Raw genomic sequence first — 15,798 nt, forward strand, 5'->3', positions numbered from 1 at the left:
TACTGAATGCCCTTCCCTTGCCAGGACATTGGATGGGGAAAGGGGCAGAATACCTAATAGATTTGCATTCCTTGTGAGACTTTCCTGGGCAGAAGGGAACCCTCCAGTCATCTCAGGCAGAGACTAATAGAGGTGCTGGTCAACACTGTGCCTTAGATTTGCAAGTGGTTTGAATAGGCAGGGCCAGGAAGGTGACCCAGTTTCACACATTTCCCTAATTTCTCACCTGGCTCCCTGGGGAGAGGCAGTGGAGTATGAGAGTTTTCTCCCTTTCTAAGGAATGCATAAGGAATTCAAAGACAAAAAACTAAGGAGAGGAAGGAGAAAGTTTAAGGGGAATCCTTAAGGGGAAGTTCTTATGAACTTTAGAATGACTTAACTGGGCAAAAAGTGGCCTTTGAAAGAATCCCAGTTCTAACAAATTTTAGACAAACCCAATTTGGAGTTTGCCTGAATCATGAATGACTTCATGTGATTGAGTTAATCTCTATATCTCATATATGGTCATTCTATCCCTCTTAATTTCTCAAGAAATTGCCACCTTCCTGGTGAGTGCCTTTTATTTCTATGCATTGATTTTGCTGTTATTTTTTTTAAGCTTTTATTTATTTATTTTGAGAGAGAGAGAGCATGAGCCGGGGAAGGGGCAGAGAGAGAGAATCCCAAGCAGGCTCCACACTCAGTGCAGAGCCTGACACAGGGCTTGATCTCACGAACCACGAGATCACAACCTGAGCAGAGTTCAAGAGGCTGACACGTAACCAGCGGAGCCACCCAGGCACTGCTTGTTGTTGTTACTTTTAAGTTGCTTTGCTTAGCTTCCCAATTTCTAATACTCCTCAAAAATTATTACTCTAGATCATGAGAAAATATTACTGTAGTTATAAGTCATCTTCTATCATATTTTTTCTTTGGGAATCCTATTTTATCATTGCCCTAATTATGATAAGGGAGATGCATACCAGATATTAATAAAAAGTAATGTTGTATGATCCATTCTAAACAGAGAACCACTTTCTGTATCTGAACAAAGAAATTACACTCAATACACTTATTACCCTGAAAATCATCTGGCTGTATAATTTTTTTCCACAGAGATCACTAAAACAGCTTATACTGATTAACGTTATCAAATCACCCTTCATTTTTGAAACCGTCTGAATTCAATATGCTAGAAAATAGAGTTATACAAAGAATGTAACCAAAACTAAGATAGGAAACAAAACCTCTGTAACAATTTTTCAAAACAGGAAACTGTTGTAGAAAGATATTGCTGTTCTTTTTATTTTACTAAAATTATACTCATCTAAGTATTTTCTATTAACTAACCTCTCGGATCCATTGTGCTCTTGTTTAAATTAACTTTCTTTAAAAGTTAACTCCCGAACACTAATTAAATTAACTTAGCTAAAGTTTTGATTTGATCTCAAGTTGTTTGAAAGTTAGACAGACTGAAAAAAGATGTGGGTGGTTGGCAGCAAATCCCAATAAAAATATGGCATTTGGCAAAATATGCCTGCCTTGTTTTGTTTTGCTTTTCTCTTTATGGAAGTGGCCTATTTTTGAAATGCTGTGATTTAAATTCAGGGATCAAGTGACAAGTCTGACAAAACAGAACTGACTTCAGCAGAGGTTCTGTGGGGAAAAATGGAAGTGTTCCAGGAACTGAAGGAAGTAACCTCAATTTCACCTGGAAACATTAGTGTCTCAGGGGCAGCAGATTTGGGCTATATATAAAGAGTGAAGGAAAGTGGCCAAGATACTGAGCCAAACCTGCATCCAGGAATAGAGCGGCATCAAAGAACTGACAACAGTATCTGTTGTTTCCACTACGGCCCTGTAAGTAGCAGAGAGGGAGACATAGGAAGATTGGAAAGTTCTTTCCTGTGATGCCTTAGACTGTGGCAATAGTCTGACTGGGTTCTCTGGCTCCCTTCTTTTCTCCCATGCCTGGCGCATGTAATGGATAGATTAAATGTTTGCAAAAACTCTCTGCTGTTCTCTTGCTCAAGACCCTAGTTCCTGTTTCCCCTCAAGGTTGGGTTAAAACTCCTTCTGCTGGCACGACGCTCCCCCCACCCAGTTATTTACTTAACTTTTTAAACATTTTTTTAAATGTTTATTTATTTATTTATTTATTTTTTCAACGTTTTTAATTTATTTTTGAGACAGAGAGAGACAGAGCATGAACGGGGGAGGGGCAGAGAGAGAGGGAGACACAGAACCGGAAACAGGCTCCAGGCTCCGAGCCATCAGCCCAGAGCCTGACGCGGGGCTCGAACTCACGGACCGCGAGATCGTGACCTGGCTGAAGTCGGACGCTTAACCGACTGCGCCACCCAGGCGCCCCAAAATGTTTATTTATTTTTGAGACAGAGAGAGACAAAGCATGAGTGAAGGAGGTTAGAGAGAGAGAGAGGCAGACACAGAATCTGAAGCAGGCTCCGGTCTCTGAGCTGTCAGCACAGAGCCCGAGGCGGGGCTCGAACTCACTAGCTGTGAGATTATGACCTGAGCTGAAGTCGGACACCCAACCGACTGAGCCACCCAGGCACCCCAGTTATTTACTTTTCTAACCTCTTCATTGGCTATTCCTCAACACGAAGAAGGATTACTCCTTTGTTAATTCTTCAAAATCTAGGTTAACACCTACCTTCTCTGTGTTCCTAACTCAAACTTGCACTGAGCCCCTGCTTTAAAATATATTGTACCTCTTTGTTTTGCATCTTTTGGCAAGATTGTTTTATTGTCAGTTTGTTGAGAGTAACTATATCTAGAAATAATACACATATATAGTCACTATGTACATGCATACTGAGTATGGATATACACACATATATAGAAACGATATGTGTGTGTGTGTATATGTATATATATATATATATATATATATATATATATATATATATATGTATATATATATATAGTGACATCTTTCCTTAGTGAGCCATGAAGTATATAATAATTCTCCATGGGAAGTACCCTGAAACTAAGGCTGAATTTTGAATCCTGAATTACATATATTTATTATATATTCATTATACTATATTGTATTTTATTGTATTCTATTAAAATGACATGTGAGAGAAAGTGATGATCCTGGAGAATCAGGAAAACTAAATTCTAGTCTCAACTTTGCGACTACCAGGTAAATCATTCCACCCCCCGCCCCCCGCCGAGAGCTCCAACCAGGGGATCAGTCTCTTTATGACCATCAGGAGATCGTAAAGGAAAAGTATAACTGTACACATTAATGGTAACCTTAAATAGTGAAATTATGATTTCATGTCCCATCCAATGGGTATGAACATGTGGCACCCTTTGATTAGTCAAAGGGGGATGATGTTTTTTTAAGGTGAGTTGCTATTATTTTGGCGCAATAGATCAGACCTTGGAGTACAGAGAAGTTGTGCAACATTTTTTGAGGTTGCCCAGTGTAACAAAGACCAAGTCAGGCTCAGCTTGATTTTTGCTCTCCGGCTTGTAAAAGCTTCTCTCCCAGTATGATGGGCCTATCTGCTCTAGAGGTAGTATGAATGGCTTATGATCCTAACTTGATTTACTTGCTCTGTATTTTTTGGGAAATCTCTTTAGATCCCTTATTTTTCCTTTCGTAGGATGAACATAAATATATTTGTCTATGAATGTTTTTGAGCTTGTCAATTCAATGGCAACACTAATCACTATTTTAACTGACTGCACACTACGTGTCTACATATATTAGGCCATTTCTCAAATACGTCTTATGAAATGGCTATGGTAACCCCATTTTATAAATGAGGAAATTATGGCTAGGATTTAATTCCAAGTCAATATGATATCATATGTTAATCTCCCTACTGTGGAAGAAAAAGAGAGTGAGATCTCAGGTCTGTAAAATCAACATCGCCTCCAGATTTCAATTTAACTGGTACGTTGTTTCATCACTTCCTTTTACTTAATCTTTTGCGACTAACTAGTAGCAAAGTTCACATGCCTGGGTTTCTTTTTTCCTTGGGTGAACTATCCTCTGGTGAAGGTGCTAATCAGCAGTATTAAAGGGTAGAGAAATAGCCATGGAGGATCTCAGGAAAGGAAGGTACAACAAAGGATGAATGTTTTAAAGACTGAGTAATTGGCCCTTGAATAGCTACCCCATAGTCCATACCTATTACTGTTTTCACTTTGGAAGAGATTAGATAATTTCTTCATTTTCTGACTAAATGTAATTGTTCTCTGGTAAGTATAGAGTAAATAAATAGCTACATAGAGGGTATTACTGATACTTAGAATTTTGTCCTTTTTGTTTTTAATAATAATTATAGGTAATTGGAAATATTATAGGCATTTACTCTGTAGCATAGCCTGTAGGAGACGTTTTCAGATATGAAGTCCTGCTTTTAAAAAAATGTTTATGGAGACTCAGTATGTTTTGTACAGTTCTTAAGGGAAACAGATTTTGACTTTATGATCATCATTATTTTTCTGTGATAGAGTGAACTTCTTCCCAAATAAGGAGTGATCTATATTCAGGAAGCACTTAATGGCATCCTTTCAGCAGATCACACAGCAGGACCCACATGAATAGAGCTAACAAGTTTTGTCCATTAAATCTAGTGACTCGAACAAATTTTTATTATCCTTTTGTAAAAATGCAAGCACTGCCTCATAGAAAAACCAGTTGTTACCTAATGAAGTGTTTCAGCATGTTCATATAAGTTGATGGTTTCATATGGCTAGATTATTGCTGCATCAGCTAATAGCCACTAATAACATGCTCCTATCTTGCTTTAATGACATGCTGTACTCAGAATACTCAAGTATGGACAGATGTTTAAGAATATCATTGTTTTTCTTCTTGGCTATTGATTAATTCCCCACATCCACTCCTGATTAGAATGCAAGATGTTTTCTTTCAGATGTGGAATCGTTCATTACCCAGTCTAACCAAAAAAAGACAAGCAGTATGCCAGGAATTTGTATCAAAGTGCTGGAGCATCTTCTTAGACTTCTTACCATTGACAGTAGTTACACAGATGCTACGTGACGGCTTCTATCACCCTGCATATCTTCCAAAGCCAATTCATTAGTAAAGAACATGCAGCTCCAACAAAGGGAATGTGAAGTACACTATACAGGGTTTTAGCAAAACTCCAATTGGTGGTTTCATTAGGGATTTGGGAGGGGGTGCCTACAATCTCGTTGCAAGATGGAGCAGGTACTCGAAAGCAGCTACACTCTCTTCATAAAACCCACGATGGGCTTTACTCTCAAACTAATTGCTTGTCTGATACTTCTAGTAGTACTTTTTAAAAGTGGAATTGAAGAATAGTTGAATTGAGTTTTTAAGTGATGAAAATGATACTTTAACTCCTGAGTTTTAGATTGCATTATGATTTCCTAAACCTGGACCCTCAGGGATCAATAGGAAAGCTTTTTTTGTTTTTTGTTTTGGTATGTGCGTAGCACATGTGTTTACTCTTTACTGAGCTCTCTCTCTCTCTCTCTCTCTCTCTCTCTCTCTCTCTCTCTCTCTCGGAAGCTTGAGTTCTCTTAGGTCTTGACAAAGTGGATCTTCCAGCTACCTTGTCTTAATTGCACAACCTGAACAGTTACTGTTATCTCCCAGGTAACAAATTACCATCTTGCTCCCCCTAGTGGAATTGTAACTCTACTTCAAAGTTTGGAAATACTGTTATCAATACACTTTTGATGTAGCGTCTTATTTTTGGAAATCAAATATTTTCCCAATTTATTTTTGAAGGCTGACAATAAAATAAAAAATATTGCATTGGATGGGCTGATAGGGGATGTGGGTAGAGAAAGTAGCTTTTTATGATGAGTGTTGGCAAGGCAAGCTGCATGATTTTAAATGGCTGCTAAATCCAAGGGATCTTTCTGCTCTGACTTCTGTCTTAGAGGGGTCCAATGTCATCAGCCTGGCAGATGGTCATTTCTAGATGGCAGCTGTCTACACTTCTGGTCGTAGTGGTAGGGTGCTGATAGTTGGGGATGTTAGAAGACAAGGACAGGTCCCATCTGAATATTGAATCCCACTTGCGCCATGGGTAAAGTAGGCCCAGGAAGTATGCTTCTGCCTTCTGAATCTATGTATGGTACTGTGCCAGTATCCACAGCACATGACAAATCACCTTCAGTATACACTTGCTACACATGCTAAGGAAATTTTAGTAATTGACACTGAACAAGTTTGACCCTTGTTATGAGTTTATATTTATTCAACTTCACACCCTAATGCACACAGAGCACTAATATTTTGTATATGCTAGTGTTGAAGTGTATGAATTGTCCGAAAGAAATGCTAATACATACCAAGGCTTAGGACTCTGTCCTTTTGCAGGTGAGACTTTGCTTAAGTCTTATCCAGGTCAAGGGTAACACTACAGTAGATATAGTGACTGCCAAATTACTGGTCAATAGAGTATAAATACTTGATACTTATGAGCAAAAATATTTAGGATATTCCCCCTTTCTTAAGATCATGTAATGGAGATAGTATTTAGATGTGTATTTTTTTTCAAATATTCTCAGGGTAAGTGTTTACCTAGGGAAAAATATAACAGCAGGATTGGATTAAAAATCCCAACAAAAAGGAATGCCAGAGTGCTCTCCGGGCATGCCTTATTTGAGAGGCTGGAGAAACACACACACACACACACACACACACACACACACACACACACACACGCTCATAATGTTTTTGGTTTTTTTTCAATGCTATTTGCTCAAGAACCACAGTAATTTAGTTCAAGAATTACATCTAAGCAAACACACAGCTTCTGACTAACACAGCATGTACCTATGAAGTTCTGATTTGGAATCACATGATGCTCAGATTCCCAGTTGTGAAGACAGTGATGTCACAGTGGATATGGCCTCACTGGGGCTAGAGATGTCCATCCAGCAAGACTCTGGGCTTTGGGGAACAGGAGCTTTTCCCTTCCACAGGGAGTGTGAGGGATTTGTATGTGAATCAGCACGTATCTCTGTATATACATGCATCAGTGTAGATATGTTATGTATGGATATGTGCGAATGTATGCATGTACATGTGTGTATATGTATGTATACATGTGACTGCAGCACTGGAAGAGTTGCTTCTTTCGAATGGATGCTAGAAATTCTGTGCATTGACAATACTCTGTAAAGCAGCTTTTAGCAGAGCCAGGCCCAGAGGTGTAGGGCAGGTGTACACGCCATTCTCCGCTGGGAATTCTGTGCATTGATGACACCCTTCAAAACAGCCTCAGTGACTGGTCCTGGAGGTGTTTGGGGAGCTCCCTGCTGAAGGACTGTGCTGGCATCCTTGTCTGGCAGCTTTGTCAGGGAGGCTTTCCTTGGGATTCCCGCCATAGCTTGGAGCTCTTGTCTTTCTTGAGAAGTGTGAGCACTGAAACAACACAAAACCTATGTGCATTCCTGACTCTCATGAGTGACCTGAGGCTTTGCTTAACTAGCTGTTTCCTTGAAGTGACCAGTGATACATAGTTTATGGGGATGGGTTTGTTCTAACCTGTTAATTGATCACTGTTGATTTAACACTAAAGTCTTGTCAGACTCTGCCCCTGCTTGTCATCTAAGTCATATGGCTGTTAGGTTTCTTATTTGTTTTCTCTTCAGGTTCAAAAAGACAAAAAAGTGCACACAAGCATTTGACTATGAGCACAGCAGACAGAGAATTATAGAACAGATAAACAAGATTTAGCATTGTTGTTGAAATCCTGAGTTTGTGTCTGACTGTTTTATATGAAATAGGGTCCTTGCCGTGGGGCAACTGAGCTGGAGACTTGGTTAGCAGTGGTCAGCAAGTGGATGGATCTCCTCGTCTTTGGGCAGATCAACCAGCTAACACCAAACTGATAGAAAACTTGCTTTCTTTTCAAGACTTCTTTCCAGTTACTTGTCAGCAATTTAAGAAACTATCTTTGAATCATTTACCTTAGCAAGAAGGTGGAATTGTGGGTATTTGAGACAAAAGAAGGATACATCTATCTGTCCACTTGCTGGAAACTTTTGTAGCAGGGGGAAAACTGTGGAAAAATTCCTGGCATACTGAAATACTTATCCGTAACTTGACATTTTAAATATAGTGTTTCTTTTGGGGAGCCTGGGTGGCTCAGTTAGTTAAGCATCAGCCTTTGGCTCAGGTCATGACTTTAAGGTTCGTGGGTTAGAGTCCCACATCGGGCTTTGTGCTGACAGCTCAGCGCTTGGAGCCTGCTTCAGATTCTGTGTCTCCCTCTCTGTCTGCTCCTCCCCCCGCTCACACTCTGTCTCTGTCTCTCTCTTAAAAAATAAACGTTAAAAAAATTTTTTTAAATATAGTGTTTCCTCAAGGAGTCTTACTATATTCTACTGATAATACTTATATTATTGCCTCCCCCCAATAACACAAAACACCACCAGAACCTGTAAGAAAGGCAACAGGAGGGTAGCAAAAGAGAAAAGAAAATTTATAGGGGTAATGAGGACTGGGATTCTCATTTAGATAGCACAGGGAGACGTTGAGGCAGATGATGCTTATGATTTTACCTTAGGCCAGTGTTCTAAGAGTTAAGTGAGCATTTTATTAAAAGTAGATTCACATGTTTCCACCCCAGATAGACTAAGTCAGAATCTCCAAGGAAGGGATCTTGGAATATTGTTTTAACAAGCATCTCAGATAACTCTTATGGCCAGACACATCTGGGGAACTGCTGTCATCTTATTGCTGACATGAACTACTGTAAAGTATTTCCAAAAGGTGTGTGTGTGTGTGTGTGTGTGAGAGAGAGAGAGAGACAGAGAGAGAGAGAGAGAGAATATGTAATTGCCAAAGTTTTTAAAGTTTAAAAATAATGGTCAGATATTCTACAGTAGCGTTGTTAAGCATTTCTTGTTTAAAAATATTTATTTATTTTGAGAGAGAGAAAGGGAGAAGCAGAGAGAGAGAGAGAGACAGAGAGAGAGAGAGAGAAAATCCCAAGCAGGCTTCATGCTGTGATCGCAGGATCCAATGAGAGGCTCGATCTCACGAACTGTGAGATCATCACTGAGCCTAAATCAAGAGTCACATGCTTAACCAACTGAGCTACCCAGGTGCCCCAAGCATTTATTAGTAAGAACATCTGTTATTCGTGTAGGGTAGTATGGTTACAGAGGGTTTTCCATGTATTATCTCATTTGTTCCTAATAGCAGTCCTATGAGGGCTTGGACAGCAAAGATCATGCTCACCCCCAGGTTACACACGGGATGTGGGCTCAGCACATGGCTGGCAAGTGGTGGAGCTGGCTTTGAACAGGATTCTTTTTCACGTGGGGCGAGCCCAACATCAACCCCAGAGCACACCACTTTTCTTCTTTTACCCACTCTCTGGTCACCAGATTGATGGCAGCATTTCTAAGATATCAGGTTCTTTGCATGTGCACACCTTTGCACACCCTGGTCCCTGTGCCTGGAATGTCTTTCCTTCCTGGTTTGCAAACTCATCCTCATTCATTATAGTGCCTTCCATGAAGCTTTTCTAGATATACTCTTCTCTTCACCCTACTTGCCCTCCAAGCAGAGCAAGTTTCTCTTTCAGTTCTGTTTCCATCACTCTTTATGAATCCCTTTTCTCTGTGTCAGGTCTTGTTTAATGTGGGTGAGTTCAGTAATAAGTGCTCGGTAATATCCCCCTTCATGATCCCCACCCCACCATTATACCACTTACTTTGAACAGGTAGTAGGGATATAATCACATCTGAAACACTCAGTGCCTTTAGTGTTGGCTAAGCTCTGGGAAGCGTTTGAGAATGATTTCAAAGGCTTTCCAAACATTGAAAAGAAGTGTTCACGAGGCCAGAAACATGGCCATTAACATCCTCTAGAAATGGAATTGTCTGAGGGTAACCAGGGTACATTGTCTAATGAGAGGTCGGGAACTATAGGGGACTGTATGCTCAAAACTGCAGATTTGGTAATTTCCTTGCTCGAAATTTAAGTGTGTTTCAAGGACGTCTTCAATTATGGGTGATTTTCATGTCATACTCATAGCCCCAGGTTGGATGTGACTATCTGTTACGGCTTTCAAATTGCATTATAGTTATTTCTCTATGCAGCTATCTCCCCCACCAGACTTCTAGTGTGGGTGAGTCCGAGCCATATTCATCTTTGTCTGCCAATTGATTATTGTTGAATAAACTTTCGGGGAACGCCTCTTATAGCCATCTGCATCTGAATGCAGTTAAATGTGTTTAAGTATAGTCCTAATTCAAATTCTCCTGTGTTTACAGCCACCCCTGGTCCAGGCAATCTTCAGCGGTGATCCAGAGGAGATACGGATGCTCATCCACAAAACCGAAGACGTGAATGCTCTGGTAGGAGACGCTATGGTTTTGCCTGCTCAGGCCCTCTTAACCTTTCTGTACTATGGACCTCTGTGGTATCTGGTGAGAGCTCTGGGCTGCTGCTCAGAATTCTCTTTTTAAATCCACAAAATAAAATATATATGGTTAGAATGGAAGTCAGTCATATGCAAATCCAGTTATCAAAATATTCAATCTCAAATCTGTGATAGAATAATATATGTGCTTCTCTGTCAGTACATTTAAATAGCAAGATACAATGGAAGATCTAATAATGAGCATAACTGAAGAATAGTGAGGAGCGTGATCAATATTTTGTGTTGTCTGTGACCACTCTAATGTGGTAGGAACATACCTGTGGTTTCTGCTGGTGACCAAGTCACAGTTACTGTTGACACTACTGAGAATTGCTTCCTACATTCACAATGGAAGGAAATGTGAAATTTCCATCGGAAGTTAGTGAAAATAAAGACGTATTTTTACATCCAGAACCCATGCTCTGCCACAGGGATTGACAAACTATGGTTCATCACCTATTTTTGTACAGGCTACCAGCTAAGAATGGTTTTCATTTTTTAAATGGCTGGGGGAAGAAATGAAAAGAAGAACAATTATTTGTGACACATGAAGATTATATGATAATCAGATTTCCATGTCTATAAATAAAGTTCTCTTGGGGCACAGCCATGACGGCTTTCACCCTGTAGCAGCAGAGTTGGGTAGTAATTGATGACAGAGACTGTACGTGGCCCAGAAGGTCAAAGATATTTACTATCTGGCTCTTTAGAGGGGAAGTATGCTGACCTCTGCACTATAGGGTCCATGAACCTGGGACCAGTGGGTAAATCGGGTACCCTGAAATCATATGTAATACCTGTGTGTGCTTATGGACGTGTATTTTTTTCTGTGAAAGAGTAAAGACATTTCATAGTATTTGTAAAGGGGTCTGTGGCCCCCAGAAGATTCAGAACGATTGGATCTGGAAGTTCCTGAAATAAACAAAGCTTCAATGAAGAAAAGTGAAAAGAGTTAGTCAATGATTTACCCTTGTAATAGTTTCCTAGACCTAGATTGAACAAGCAATTACATGCAGTCCATGCCACTAATTCTCTTAATGTAAGTCAATTACCTCAGTGCTGTAGTCTATCATGGAGAGGGGCTCTCTTTGAAGTCTCTAGCGTTAGGTGGAAATGACAGAAAGAGTCAAACACATCTGCAGAAGAGCTTTGCCACAGGGAAATGAATTATGTCTGAGGTCGAATCTCTGTCCGGCCGGCTGAATGCTTCATTTGGGAGAGTCATTTGGTACAGCCCTTGTTCTGTGGCAGTGCAGATTGGTGTGGCTTTCTGAAAAAGCTTCTGGCAGCTTCTCCCCAGCTGGCACTGAAAACAACAGGGCAATGTTTTATGACATTTTGCAAGGTAAGCACCGATGAGGCCAGGGCCGAACTACTTGAGAAGGCAGTCAGGCATTTGTCCAGAGCCTATGGGGCGTGACCGATCCTTCTGAGAGGAGCCGAGGCCAGCAAGCTGACTGTCCAGTGTTCTGACATCACCGGAATTTGCCTAGCTTATTTTGTGGCTGTGGCCCAAGCCCAGGCAAGCCCAAGGCAAGGTTAGTTACTATCTTTTCCTGATGATTATGAGCAAACCAAGCTTCTGTTCATATCAAGAAAGATTGCACTGCCCTCTGAATGGCCTTTATTTCTCCTTCGGAAAGTGGCAAACACTTGCTGGCTGTTAAAGGTTAAGAAGGCTTAACTTCAGTTGTAACCTAATTGTGTTACTGAATTAGATAGGTTAACTGCTGTAACACATAGACTTCTAAATATATAATTGCTCAGATATGAGAGAAGTTTAGTTCTCTTATGAACAGATCAGAGAGGTGGCTCTTTTCCACAGAGGGTCCTAGGTATCAACACGTAGCTTCCAAGGTCACCCAAGGGATTCATCTTCAGTCCAGCCAGTCAGAAGGGAAAAAAGAGCATGGAGGCAAAGCACAGGACGATTCTTATGGGTGATCTTGGAAGTGGCGTAATCACTTGAGCACACAGCCCATTGACCAGAACTCAGTCCCATGCCACACTGAACCACAAGGGAGGTTGGGAAATTAGTATAGCTGTGTCCCAAAAGGTTGGAGAACATGAATAGTTAGCCATCTTGGCCACATCAATTTTTGGTACTACAGAATTTTAGGGAACTCAAGGGATAACACTTACTTGTCTTTGCGGTGCCTTACTCATTCAACAGTAACTGACTGAGTTCGGACCCAGTGCTGAGTGCAGTGAGATTGCTCTCTCCCTCATGGGCTTGTGACATGGCAGAGAAGCCAACAAATGTGGAATCTTATTGACATATATTTTGAAAGGGAAAATGCAGGACACTGTTAGGGGTCTGGGTTAATCATGAGGGACTGATGAAGTGATGTGGCAAATTGACACCTAAGGGATGCTGTTGCAGAGGTTGTGTGTGCGGGCTTTTGGATGCCCTGCATCAGGGAAGGGTAGGGTAGAGGGAGGAAGAGCAATAAATGAATGAATGCCTGACCTCCTTCCAGTGATGGTGTGGCTCCTTGGGTCCTGGTCCCTTTCCTCCATTCTCACTTCTGTAGACCCTCTCTTCATATCCCCCTTTCCCTTCTCTCGGGTGAGTGTAAAGAACCTCACTTGATTCCCTGCTCTCTTATCAGGTACGTTGGAGACAGTGAGTTGTTCTCTTAATGCCATGCTTTTCTTTGGCCAACACTGCTTGGGGATCAGTCGTGTTGACTGTTTTGCTAGGGGTGGATTAGGCAGTTTAGGGAGAGTGATTGTTAATGAAGGGCGTATGGAGATGGAAGACAAATAAGGATTAGGGATCTAAGTCTGCAGCTTTACTTCAGGAGGGAAGAGAGGCCACTAACCAGTACATTTAAATGGCAAGGAAGGGAAATAAATAACGGAGGAGCCTCCTGTTAGTGGGAGGACAATATTTGTCTTCTTGTCTTCTCACCCTTTGCTTTTCTCTCTTTACCGTATTTATTCACTTAAATTTTCTTTTTTGTCCTAGGTTCTGATTTTTTTTTTTTTGCCTTCTTTTTTCTTTCCCACCTTCCTGTGTCTTTTGATTGGTCACCTGTTCTTTGGTATGAATATCCCTTGATTAGGGGCTCCTGATATGGGAAGCAGTCTCATTCAGCTTTGCCTCTCTGTGTTTTTCCTATCTTGATTTCCCACTGGCAGTATTCATGGACCCTATGTGTGAACTGAACAAAGTTATTCAACCCATTGGTATTTATTTTCTCATTTCTCCACTGTTCCCATCCCATCTGCCTTTCCAGACCTATTGCTTCTTCCATTGAGTTGTCCTAATTCTCGTTTCCTTTTTGCTGCCTTTTCTGCCACCTCCCAACCCAGTCAAAGAAACCTACCTCTTCTCTCACCTCCCATAGCTCCTTGTCCCTCACTGATCACTTTACTTGAGCTATTTAGTTTTGAGAGACTATGAGCTTGATGACATGGTTGCTATGTCATTCATTCTCTTTTCCTCAATTTCCTACTTCAGTCCTTGGAGCACATGTTGAGTGAATGACTAAACCTTGCTTTATTAGTTATGTTAAGCCAGTTTGTGGTGGCCTGTTTTTCCTATCTGCCAGTGAGGGGGTACATTGTCAAATAGTGTCTGGCTTGGTTAGTGTCCCTCAGGTCTCAGTTGTAAGATTAAAAGTTTTCTTTGTAAGATTGCAAATCTGTAGATGGATTTGAGGAGCCACTGAAGGACCAGGAAGTCCTTTTTGTGGATTCTCTGGCTGGTGGCATGCCAGGGTCAGGAAATGTGGGAAGGCAAGTTGTACACTCTGAGAAATTCATTTAAATTGACCCACATGTAGTCGATAACTAGAAAGATTTTAGAAGGCTTTATCAGACTAACAAATTGAGCTAGAATTCAAAATGAATGCATAGAGCCTGAAGACCAAATTTGAACGTAATACAGTCATTTTTAGGATTATGCTATGACAACGTGACACCAACAGTGCCACTGTGCCATGCTGGAATGGGTACAGAGATAATTAGTGCCTGTCATTGGTGAGTGGTAAAGACCAGGAGGGAACCATGCCATGCGAGGAGGGGCCGAAGAAGCTGGTGATGTTTTAGACCTGGGAAGAACAGGAGAATTTGAGGCCTCAAATAGTTCAAATGCTGTCAAGTTAAAATGGAACTAGACTTACCATTATGTCGGTGGTTGTAAGCTACCGAATGGATATACAGCTCGAAATAGAAGAAATAACTTAATGAACAGAGCTGTCTAAAGAAATAATGAGCTGACTTAATAATAAGTAGTAAGCTCCCTGAAAGACCACTAGACTGGTGGTTCTAAGTGGTTCTAAAGGAGACTAATTGTAGCACATGGCCCCAGTCTCCTCTCATGTGCCCTGAGCTGACCTTGCTCATGGTTTGTGGCATTTCTTTTTCTTTGAGTCTTAAAGACCAAAATTTCTTCTCAGGACAGCACTGAAACCTCCTTCCCATGCCTGGACTAGGTGATGTTTAAAGTCTCTTACAACTGTGAAGGACTACAATTCCAAGATTTTTAAGTCCCACATGATAGCAAACCCATGGTGTTTATTTCTTTTTTAAAGTATCGGTAACAGTTATGAATACACACATGTGCACTCATGCACACACAACCATGATCATACCAAACAAAATCAACAATAATTCCTTATCTTCTAATACCCAGTGCATTTTCAATTTTATTTTGTTCCAGTAGTTTCAAAAGTGTTTTTTTTATAGTTGGGTTGTTCCCAAGTTGATTATTTTAATCCATCTATTTTCTACAACAAAATGGTTTTGTCAAGGTATTAATGTTTATTATTTTCTCTAATAGGATTTAGCCCAAGAATATTGGCATGTTTTGCTTGTCCTCTCCAATTCCAACATAGGAAGGGATGATATGTGAATATAATAGAATAAATCGCGAGGTGGACGTTAAGCTTACGTTGGTAGGGGATTTACAGTGAAAAAAGGGGAGACAACCATTAAAGCTTTTGTTTTTAACTATAAGTGTTAACTTGGGTGAGGTGGCCTGCTAGTCTCAAGATCCAAGTGAGAAAAAAGAACTGTACCAACAACGTATGATGAATTTTCTAAAAAGAAATAAGACGAACTACCAATAGTAAGCTTGTAATATGCACTCAGTGTCCATTTGTGTAGGGGTGTTGCACTATTTATTTTTTAAGAGAGAGAGTACACAAGTGAGTGCAAGCTGGGGCGGGGGTGCAGAGGGAGAGAGAGAGAGAATCTTAAGCCGGGCTCCATCCCACGACCCTGGGATCATGACAGAGTCAGACGCTCAACCCACTGAGACACCCAGGCTCCCTGCAATGTTTCTTTCTGTTAAAATGATCACTGCAAGTCTAGTTAACATCCATCACCTCACATAGTTACAAAGTTTTTTTTCTTGTCATAAGAATTTTTAAGATCTGTTGTCTTA

At 40.7% G+C, this 15,798-nt stretch overlaps 1 protein-coding gene across 10 annotated transcripts in view; it reads left to right on the forward strand.

The window, feature by feature from the left end:
• The window catches only part of ANKRD44 (ankyrin repeat domain 44), a 348,903-nt gene that overhangs the window by 113,908 nt on the left and 219,197 nt on the right, over window positions 1–15,798 (forward strand). For all 10 annotated transcript variants that reach the window (XM_058710350.1, XM_058710333.1, XM_058710356.1 and 7 more), the window contains exon 2: window positions 10,255–10,338. In XM_058710350.1, coding sequence (XP_058566333.1) covers window positions 10,255–10,338 — 84 coding nt within the window. The remainder of the gene's footprint in view (window positions 1–10,254; window positions 10,339–15,798) is intronic.

Source organism: Neofelis nebulosa, chromosome 2 (genome assembly GCF_028018385.1).
Source record: "Neofelis nebulosa isolate mNeoNeb1 chromosome 2, mNeoNeb1.pri, whole genome shotgun sequence".
Classification (NCBI taxonomy): Eukaryota; Metazoa; Chordata; class Mammalia; order Carnivora; family Felidae; genus Neofelis; species Neofelis nebulosa.